The following is a 10,975-nucleotide window of genomic DNA, read 5'->3' on the forward strand; positions in this document are numbered from 1 at the left end:
TTTTTTAGACTATTATAACTAGTTTAATGCAGTTTTATGTGTTTAGATTTAAGGCGCATTTATTCACTTTTGGAGCAACTTAAATCATAAGTTAAATTAAAAGCCAAATCAGATTAGGACATCTAAAGTCAAGTGCCTGTAGCCAGGCAAATCCCCTCAGATTTGACATTTCCAGAGAGCAGGAGTACTCGTGGCAAAATAAAGTGAGAAAAAAGAAAAACCATTCTCGGGTTTCTAATCTAGCCCACCAACGGGAACCTTCTCGATAATCTCAGGCTGTGATCTGAATCACATGGAGTTAAAAGGCCTGTGATCTCGCTTGATGCCAAATCTCTTACAGTTTCATTTTACCAAACTGTTATCTGTGACCACTAAATCTTGAAATGCAATTAAAGTTGCCAAACTAAATGTCAGATGTGACCTTCTCTCTTTGTTCTTGTTCAAAACTCTAACTTCTGCCTTTTGTTCAACTTTCATTTGCAGGTTAAAGGGTGTTGAGGACACCGGGAGGTTTTGTATTTTTTCTCACAGTTTAATGTGCATTTTGGCTCAAATGAAAGACATGTGCTCTATCTGGGTCCCACTGAGTTCCACTCACTCAATTTCTGTCCCCACCTTGGCACTACTTCCTCCAGAAATGGGCCGTGCCAAGTAACCAGTCACCGTGTGCAACCACCGTATACAGCCAGGTGAAGTACGACCAACTAGCTTATCCTCATCACTGTGAGTGAAAAATGAACTCTTGTCAGACATTGGAAAATGTTTTAAAACTTTTAGGAAGTATTCTTAGAAACAGAATTTGTCCTTTTGTTGGATAAAATATGTAGAGCAAGGAGGAAAAAAGCACAAAAAAACAGATCATACTTGCTTTCATGCTTTAAAATCTCCAGTGAAGGATAGGGAGTGTAAAAGAAGGCCAGCCAACCTCCAAGTAAAGAAGGATAAATGCAGGAGTACTTAATATTACACCGCCTGATTTAGAAAATATAACCACACTCCATGGTTTGCACAAAAAAGGAGTTTGGGGAAAGGTCAAGGAGGAGCATATTTTTAAGATTTTATTAAAAAAGAAAATTCAAAACAGACATCAACTGACAGCAGTTTGGACTACCTGGAGTTAAAAATACCACTTCAACTACCTAAAAAAAAGTTAGCCACAATATTTTGATGTTTTCTTATGCAAATAAGTCACAGTGCAATAATATCTCAGTAGCGGTCCCAAGAACAACAAGGGAAAACAGAGACACACACACACACACACAGATAACCCCCCAACCCAAACCATGCACCTGTAGACCTGCAAGATTGCTGCAGCTCTCCTGAGAGCACTTGTGCAAGCAAAGGTGAGGGCACTGAGAGACATGGAAAAACACACACAGTCACTTGCTTTTTACGCCAGTACAAACACACCAGTGAAGATGAGTGAAAAAAAAAGAAAAACGCCACAGATGTTCACACACACACATAAACATAACACATGCACAGACAAAGAGACACAGAGAAAAGCGACATGGTTTCTTACTCACAGTTTTCAGTCTGGAAATCTGGAACGAACTGCTCATCATTGTCGGGAACTTGAGCTAAAGACACGAGCAGAGAAGAAGAAAGGGATTGATTGTTTCTGATGTTGATGGACACCGCAGCACTGATCACAGCTTTGTCCTCTGGCAAACAGTCCTCTGGGATGTTAGTTTGGCCAATCCCAGCACTGCCTGCTTCTGTTGTCAGTTAAAAAAAAAAGAAAAGAAGCCTAAAAAAGTGTTTTTAATGTGTTTATCATTTTAAATGTGCAGAAGATTTCAATATGCTGTAAATCTTCAGAGTCAGAGAAATAATCATGCAAATTAAAATCAATTAATGAATTAAAAAAAACACATCTTAATAAAGATTTTTTTTATCCATTCTTAAACTTTCAGTCGTTTTACGCATTGTTATCCAAATATAGCCCAGTTGTTCAAATGTCCATTTTCTATGCACTTCTTTTCAATTTTATATCTATATCATTCCCTTAAAAAAGAGAGAGAAAAGAAAACAGCAAAAACACTTTTGATTTGTTGTAGAAAAAGAGCTTAATTTAATTTTTTTTTTCTTTCTGAAAATAAAATCTGACTTTCACGGCTTGAAAAGGGACAAAAAGTCCCCAAGACGACAATTCTGATGCAATCAAAAGACTAAATAACCTTGAACTGCTGTGACTAACACATTCCCTGATATTTACTAAAGCAGTTGAGTCATATTTTCCAACAAACTCGTACCTGACAGATAATATTTTGACCGTCTACTTTCACTTCCTGAGGTCGACTTGTCCATTGACTGCTCTGCAGCCTCGGCTCTCGCTCCTTGCCAGCAGCCAAACACCCATTGTTAACAGTATCTAATTGGCTTCTTCCCTACTGGTGAATCCACCTGTACCTACCGAGTTAGGTCTGTTCCAAACCCTCCAAAGCTTCACCTGCGCTTCAAACACCCCTGCACTCAGGCTAATGCTAAAATAATGAAGCCCTGCTCCACTCGGGCTCCAATTAGGCATGTACATATTTATATAACACATATTTACACTCAGTGACAGTTCTTCATGTCCCTTAAGTTTCAGTCTCTCTGGTGATAGGCAAAAAGAGATTTAAATGTGTCATTAGCACATCTATTTATAAACAAAATGAGCTGGATCCTCATTATCACAGTATGTGCAGCATGCCTTGACATGTCTGGAGATCCTATTTTTTTTTTTAAATGACTGATATTCCTTTTTTGTCACTCTTGATGTGGTCAAGCGTGGGTTTATTTCTCTTCCCAGAAGTGAGAATTGAGGAGGGTAAACAATTAACAGATGAAGAGGAGATATTGCTCCTTATTTTCTAAAAATGTCAAGCGGGTGCAGACGCCAGAAAATAAATATGCACAAGCAACTTCACTCGATATGTTTGTGTAGTAGAGCTACCAGCTCTCTATTTTGGCCTTTTGGAATTAAGTTGGTGGGAAACAATTAAGACATAACAGGAGATTTTACACAGGGCTACTTTTGTAATAAATTAAAGAAAATGTAATAATATGTAACAGATACAGTGTTAGGAAAACACTTACTCAAACCTTATAAAGAAATCAAATTTTTCCTAATAAAAAACCAAGTTCTTAATCAGCTGAAGCACCACAACATCTCTCGAAACTTCAGCGGACACAGAGGAGAAACAATAAAAATAAATTAATAAATTAAACACAAAGAAGGTGGCAGTCTCTCTGTGACCAAAAGGAAGTACAGGATGGATGAGTCACTGGCCTCAGTCTGTGAATGAGCCAGCTGATCTCTGCAACAAACTCCTGGGGAGAACGGCAGAGTTGGAAATCTGCCGCCATTCACAAAACCAAAAAAAGGAGGGAGAGGGACAGAAGGAAAACAGGAGCGAGGGTAAAGAAGAGGAAGGTTGTAAACACGAGGCCTGAGACTATTTGAATGGTTGTCTAAACCTGCAACAGCAGTAAGCAGGGCTGAGTTTTAAACAAATTTATCATTCTGCCTGTGATGATTTCCAAGACAAATGACGCTATCAGCACAAAAATTTTGCAGAGACACCAGTGCGTGAACAAAGGAAAAGGGAAAAACAATCTTAAAGCAAAAAATCTGAGAAGTACAATACATTTTTTGTTGTTGTTTTGTTTTGACAAAAAAGAAACTAAAACGAGTTTAAAATACTGTATGGAAGAAAGAAGGTAGATGTAGTTTTTGGGGGGGAGGTCACAGATTCGCATGTCAATGATCAACCTTCAACATCTTGGGTCTCGGGAGTCGGAAATTCAGTCTGTCGCTCATAATTTCTCCTCTCGTTCCAATTACCTGAACTAATAAATCTCAGAAATGGGAAGGTATTCCTTTTCATCTTAATGGACAGGAAGTCATTCATTAAATCTACAATCTTGAGGCGCACATCATCACATTGATCCATGACAGGCAGAACTGTAATCTTTAACAGTAATACCTCTTATCAGCCGCTGTCTCTTTTCCCACTTTGGATACTGAAATATTAAAATCGTGTCTTATTCTTTTACACACCCTGCGGTGCGAGCCGCGACGCCTCATCTCACCTCGCTGCCGCTCCGAGTCGGCTCAACTCTTCCAATATCTGTTTTAAAGAATACTTCTCATTTTTTAAAAGCTTTGGATTGCACTGCGAGCGTTTTTACATGTGTTAAAGAATAGATGGAGCGAATAAATGATTGAGTCTTCTTTGGCTGCGTAAAGGGAGCAAGCGAAAAATTCATCTCGACACTCTTCCAGTAAATGTTTTACGACTCTATCCTATGGTTAAAAAAAGTATTAAAGTTTATTTAATTATATTGCACACGTTATTCTACGACAACTAGAATTATTGCTTTACGACGTGTTAACTGTTAGAAAAAAAGAAGGCAGCCTTTTATTGCTGCAAACGGGTAACAGAACACAAAAATTCTAAATTCACAAACTGCAGATGACTTAATTGACTTAAATGAAACAAGACAGTACAGTAAAACTAACATCAGCGTCTCATTAGACTAAATGCTTTTTGGTGTTAATGTATTTAAATGAACCAAATTATGAAGCAGAACATTTTAGCATTACAATATAATAACTCCAACTCCAGTTTTATACAATTCTACGAAATTTTCAATTTTAATATTTCATTATCAAACCTTAATTTAAAACTATATGAAAAATGCACATAAATCAGTGAGTTTCTAACACATATAGCACTTTATACATTAGCCAACGAGCTATAGTAAAGCAAAGTCTAGAATTAGTCTAGTATAATAATAGTCTAGTACAATAATAGGGGCAATTGTAATCAAGTGACTTACAAACTTCATTTTAACCCTGTGCTTTGGATATTTTGCAGACAAAACACTAGAATTTATTTTAATTGTTCTGGTTTATATATATTTGCAAAAACTACTTCAAAATCCAACTTTATAAAACAGTTGTGTTCTCTCACACTGTACAACTTTACACCATCTGTTTGCAAGCAAAGCAACCACTTCACATATATCTCAAATTATACTTCTTACTGTAAAATTATTTTTTTACTTGGATATAAACTTTGAGATTACATGCAATATTAAGGTACGTTACATCTTTCTGAGATGTCGACAAAAAAGTCCAACATGCATGCACAAAGAAATACAGCAAAAGTGAACAATATTCACCACTAACCAAAACTTCGGTGCTGCAGACACGGAGGAAAGAGGACGCTCGCACTTAAATCCTGAAGCATCACGTCTCAGTTAGACCACAATGAGCAAGTCTTGCCATTAGAGAAAAAAAATTTAAAAAGCAAGAAAATTGTAATATTAAAAAAAAATAAAAAATCAGTTGTCTGAGAGCTGGCTGCTGTTTTGGAAGTTTGCGGAGAAAATTTTTTTCTCATAGATCCATTCTCTCTTTTTTTGCCACCAAGAAATGAAATTGAAGAAGACAAGGTGAAGGTACAGCTGTACAAGATAGAGAGGTGTGCTGAGAGGAAGCAAAGAGAGAGAGGGAAAGAGAGAGAGAGAGAAAGGGGAGAGAGAGGAGATGACAGAGTGAGTGAGAGTAAGAGAGCTGGTAGGCTACAGCAGAGCTCTGGTGGAGGTGGAGGTAGTGGCGGCTGGCGTGCAGCGCGTTAGCTCCTGCCAAAAGCAGAAGAGACAGTGAGCGTCGGAGAGCCTTCTCCTGGTAATTTGTGATGACACTCTCTGGGTAGAGCCTCCTCGGTCTCCCTCAAGACCCCTCGCTCACAGTCTCTAATGTATGCATGACACACAAGGTGCCTCTTCCACACAGGCTTTTAATTGGACTGCGACGCTAGGCATGTAACTCCAGGCAGCAGCCTCCCCCCCCCCCCCAACACTCACAACCTATTCATTTTTACCCATCTCTCCTCCTTTTTTTGCTCAAGATTTAAAACACTCACCTTCTGCTAGCCAAGTCTCCTGCAGCTGACTGAGGTCCTGGAAGAGCTCTGAAAGGGAAACCGAGGCAGAGATCAAGGTTTGAAGGCAGTTGAAAAACAGTCAAAGCTCAAGAGAAGTATCAGAAACAAGTGCATTCACTATTACTGGCTGATTTGCCATTGGAGCTCACTGGGCATGTGTGCAGCTAATAACAAGTCAATTTGTGTTTCTGACCACTGAAAAGAGGCTTGTGAGAATCATCACAGGCCGCTGTGCTGTAATTGAGATTCTGTAGTTAGCAGCACAGGTGGCCACAAACCAATTGAATTTTGCTAAATGTTTAGAAGCCGTGAAATTAACTTCTCCCTCTGTCCTACCTTCAGTGTCCAGAGCCAGGTCGGACTTAATGAATTTTCTCTTTCTGTCATTTGCTGGCCTCTCGCAGCTCGTTGTCTTTTCTTGCAGCTTTTGGGAAAGAAAAAAACACACACACACTCATCAATTTTTCTTCTTCTTGCTGGAGCAGTAATTCTGTTGTTGGCTGCATCACATGTGCAACTGAAATAGCAAATGAAAGAGCCTCAATGAGCCTCTGATTAATGCCTCACACACTTCTAAAGCTTGACCCATGCAAAGGGGTCTGTGCTTCACTTATCAGGCATAATTAACAAGTTGTTACATGGTGCATAACCAATAACACAGGGTAAAGTAATGGGCACCTTGTTTGGCTGTTTATCTTTGATGATTAGATGAAACTTAAATGGTCCCTAAGGGAGAAATGAGTGTTGGCAGCAGCAGAGAGAAAGACAGAGGTGAGATCAGAACAAATAGAATGCAGTAGAGAGAACAGCCATCCACAGTACAAAAGGCAGAAAAAAAATCAAGATGAAGTATTTTCCTTAATGGGGTGGGAGCTGGAAGAAGAGAAGGATGAGTGAAACTGATTTCATTTCAACTTTTCTTCTTTTGAGGCAGTGATCACTCACTCTGGAGTTATAGTAAGGCACTTGCTGATCGTGAAATCCATCCATTCTGCACTGTTGTGGCTTTAACGGGCGAGCAATCTGCAAAGTCTCCAGTCTCCTGTCCGGCCACCCTTCAAACAGGCAGATAAATAGGAAGCAGGAATAAGGAGGAGAAGAACTTCGGGTTTAAATCTCTGTTTTATTCAGTGTATGATCCCTCTGATATTATTCTGAGCCCGGAATGACCGACGGCACCTCCGGCGATCATGCGGTACAGTTAAGTTGGTGCGTAAACGAGCAGCGCGCTGAGCTAGAGGGCGCACCAAAATGTTTTTCGCTCTGTAATAAACTTAGAAATGAGAGGAAGTGTGTAAAACTGCAGGTACTTACCTACCAACTTCGCGCCGCTTTCATTTGCTGAGCGCTACAGAGCGGCTGCAGGATCTCCACAGTCCCGGCTGCTGCCTGCGCCTCTCCCCGCTCACTGTGTTGCTTTCTAGCGGCTTGGCATCGCCTCCCGGGGCCTCCCATGGAAACAAGCCGCACTCCGTTTCCTATTGGTTGTCAATGTCTTTCACTGGATCAGATTGCTGGCAGTCAATCACGCACGGCTGCAGGCGGTAAGCGCGGGCGAAGTCAATGACAACATTGTCGTGCGCTCATCTCGCTTTGTTTAAGTTTGGACTTTTGCGTTTTTAAGCCGAAACTAGCCACCAAACTTCATGACAACTTGGTGTCACTATTTTGTATTTACACTGAAACACATGCAAACTGCACCTGCACACCCCCGCCCTCTCGCGCACGTCTTCACCCCCTCTCCTTCTCGTTTTTTTCGCAATCGCATACAGTGTGAGACACACAAACACACCACTCACTCTTCTCCCGGTCAAGTTTGTGTCCATGGTAACGGTGTTTTGAAGAGCCTCCAGGGGGACTTGCTGAAGCGCCAGCTCTTCCCTCTCCTGTAAAGGGATACTTTGTTGAGACCTGCAGAAGGCACTGACCTGGAAGTAAAGTCCAGGTCAGCGGGCAGAAAAAAAAATCCTACAAAAAAAAAAAAAAGAAGAAATCCCACTGAACCCCGCTTCCTCAAACCATTTTAAATTAAGAGGGAAGTCCAGATCCCAAACCTGAATGTCATGGAAAGTTTTAATCGTGCAGTTTTACAGCTAAAGCATAACGTTTGCTTTACATTTAATATTATGTAATACCAGTACCAAGGTTGGCCAGTACAGTTACTAGCAGTTAACACCGATATTAAAACATTAAAAGTTGCAAATGCACTTTATTCTTTCAATAGAAAAAAATATGGCATGACTTCAAAAAGCCACTGTGATAATGTATACTAATAACAGGTTACTTCTGATCTGTGCATTTCTTTTCTTCAGTTTAAACAATACATAGAAAATGTTAGTTATGTGAAATAACCAAACACCAGCATTTCGGAGAATATCGATGTGCTTATGTTTCTCTTTTTAGGCCTTAAACTGATGACACTGGTGTCAATACTCAAAACAAGGTTTTGTATTGGACATATGGGTACTTATTTGTTATTCGCATGAACACGCTTTCGCAATTTACCATGAATTCTTCTCAGAGCCCGAATAAACTCTAAAAATATTAAGTATGTGACATCCAGCAAGTGTTATTTATCATAACAAAATCTTAATTTAACTATTATTTTCAATGCCAAAGTAGTTAAGGGCAGGGATGTCAAACATACAGCCCCGAGGACCAAAACTGCCAATAAATACAACAATACAGTGACAGAACTAGAGTAAAATCTTTTTGTTTTTTGGAATTATTCTAGCCTGGAGTGAAAGTATTAGGAAAGTTACATGTTTTTATATGTTTTTTAACAGAATCTTTGAATCATAATATTGAGATATAGTTTTGGAATTTCTAATTTTTCCTCATGCATCTCAGGCTGTTTTTCATCTGTTCTATAAATGGATCACTCATTACATGACAACAAAATTAATAAAAAATAATGCCTTCTGTTGTCTGGCACATTTTTTAAGGGATTTGGATGGGGAATGTCTTTCTTAGGTTTATGGTTTCAGCTTTTTAAAAATCTTGGCTACAGCTCTGATGAACAATTTCAGAATGTACTTCTTTATTCTTAGAATTTTTTTCTAAGTGTGTATGAAATGATTTTACTGGTCTTAAGATGAAAATTTGTCTGTATGTGGTCTATGAACTAAAGAAGTTTGACACCGTGGCTTTGAGTTAAATAGAACAGCATGTACATCACAACAATAAATAAACTTGAACGTGTTGTACATGTCAAGAAATATTCTGTGAGATTTAAAGAATCAGACTTTTCAGAATAAAATACTACTTTGTTTTGTGAATCTGATAAGTTTCTCCCCTTAGATCTCTTTTTCTGTTTGGTCTGACTGTTGTAGGATGTCTGCAGTTTCCTGGTTGCACACCTATATTTAAAGCTTACAGGCGTTATTTTTGAAAGAAGGTCAAGGGCAAAAAAATTATCATTACCACTGTCAGGAATGCTTTTTTGTCGCTGTTGCAGCTAAGTTGTAATTTGTAAAAATGTGTGTCGGGTGCATAACAATCAACATAGATTTGCTTGCCAGGATACAGAACAGATCTAGGATAAAACCCTGAAAGAGAACTTTACCAGTGCATCAAACACTTGACTGAAAGACGGGCATATCGGAAGTCAGTGGTGGTCACGCTGGTGCCATCTTGGATCCAGGCAGGGTTCCATTACCAGGCAGGTGAAGTGGATGTGAAGTGAAGTACTGTGTCACTCCTGCTGAACACCCTGAGGATGGAGAAACGCAGGTCAAGTGCAGGAGTCTACCCATCTGACACTGAGATAGCCAATACCCTAAACCAAGTGCCACTCCAAAAGAATATAATTGGGGTTTTCCCCATCTGTTTTATTTTCAAAAATAAAACTCAAGACACTGAAGTTACTCCAGATTACTACACTGTGTTTCACTTGTACTTATTTAGCCAAAATTGAGGTGACTAAAAATAGGGGACAAGAATAATCATTATAAAGACAGTTAACCACTTCATTTGCTGCTTATCCTCTTTGAGCATTTATTGAAACATTACTTGCATTCTTTTGTACTATTAAAAAAGAAGAAAAAGAAAAATTAGTGGCAAGTGAAAGCTTATTGCCAAACATTTTTACATTCTAGTAATTTCACTATCACTCACATGGGAGTGAGAGAGAGAGAGAAATAGAGCTATCTCCTCTAGGATGCAAGATGAAAAACAAATGTTGAAGATCAGGAATTCACAGGGTGTTAAACTAACATGAACAGAATATATTTAATGGGAATGAGCATTAATCTTGGCAAGTTATACTAACAAATGAGTAGTTATTCAGTTTAATTCGATTTTATTTATGTACTATAGCAATAGTGATTGCTATAGTATAGCAGTCTCCAGGTGCTGTAAGCAAAGACTCTACAATAATACAGAGATTAGAGTTATGTAGATTCAAATTCCAAGTCAATATCTCCCTGTTGGTGAAAAGAGATGAAAAACCATGTACTATCTGGGTTTGCTTAGAAACAAATGGCTGCAAACTAGTGGCACAAAAATGAAACTAAAGCCATTGTCTCAGAGAATCAGTTAGGTCCATAGGTTTTTGGCTAGCAGCAAAAGTTTTGTAATTTTGCCTCTGTAAACCACCTCATTGAACTTTGACTTTAAATGATCATAATTAGATTGAAGTATAAACTTGCAGCTTTAATTCAAGGGGTTTGACAAATGTTATTACAGATCTTTTATATCTGTGCCCCATTTTCATAGGCACAGAATCATTGGACAATTGAGAGCTGTTCCCTCATTGTCCCATGACAAATTAAGCAGATTAAAGAGCTGGACTTGGGTCAAACTTGCATTTGGTATTTTTTATTGCATAGTATGAAGTCCCATGAGATACTGTTGCAAGTTAAGGACGCCTTAGAATCATTAGATTTGGGGGGGGGGGACCAAAATAAAACTATCAGAAAGATTGCAAAAACTTTAGTGGTGTCCAAGTCAAGAATCTGTTACATTCTTATAAAACATGGAGGAATTGGCCAGTTCAGCAAAACCAAACATCCCCAAAGACCACAGAAGACTGGATG

General features: G+C 38.9%; 1 protein-coding gene across 13 annotated transcripts in view; it reads right to left on the minus strand.

The window, feature by feature from the left end:
• Positions 1-7,801, minus strand: part of etv1 (ETS variant transcription factor 1) — a 25,236-nt gene extending 17,435 nt beyond the window's left edge. Inside the window, exons 1-5 of one of the 13 annotated variants that reach the window (XM_042214089.1) lie at positions 7,254-7,801; positions 6,885-6,994; positions 6,276-6,363; positions 5,919-5,966; positions 1,527-1,718 (exon numbers count right to left, since the gene is read on the minus strand). In XM_042214089.1, the coding sequence (XP_042070023.1) occupies positions 1,527-1,718; positions 5,919-5,966; positions 6,276-6,363; positions 6,885-6,929 (373 nt within the window). In that variant the 5' untranslated portion in view covers positions 6,930-6,994; positions 7,254-7,801. Of the gene's footprint in view, positions 1-598; positions 1,719-5,179; positions 5,863-5,918; positions 5,967-6,275; positions 6,364-6,884; positions 6,995-7,253 lie in introns of those variants that run through there. The other 12 variants (XM_014329170.2, XM_014329169.2, XM_014329171.2 and 9 more) reach the window with 12 other exon arrangements.
• Between the last annotated feature and the right edge of the window lie 3,174 nt (positions 7,802-10,975).

This window comes from Haplochromis burtoni, unplaced genomic scaffold (genome assembly GCF_018398535.1).
Source record: "Haplochromis burtoni strain Fernald_Lab_line unplaced genomic scaffold, NCSU_Asbu1 Contig_516, whole genome shotgun sequence".
Lineage (NCBI taxonomy): Eukaryota > Metazoa > Chordata > Actinopteri > Cichliformes > Cichlidae > Haplochromis > Haplochromis burtoni.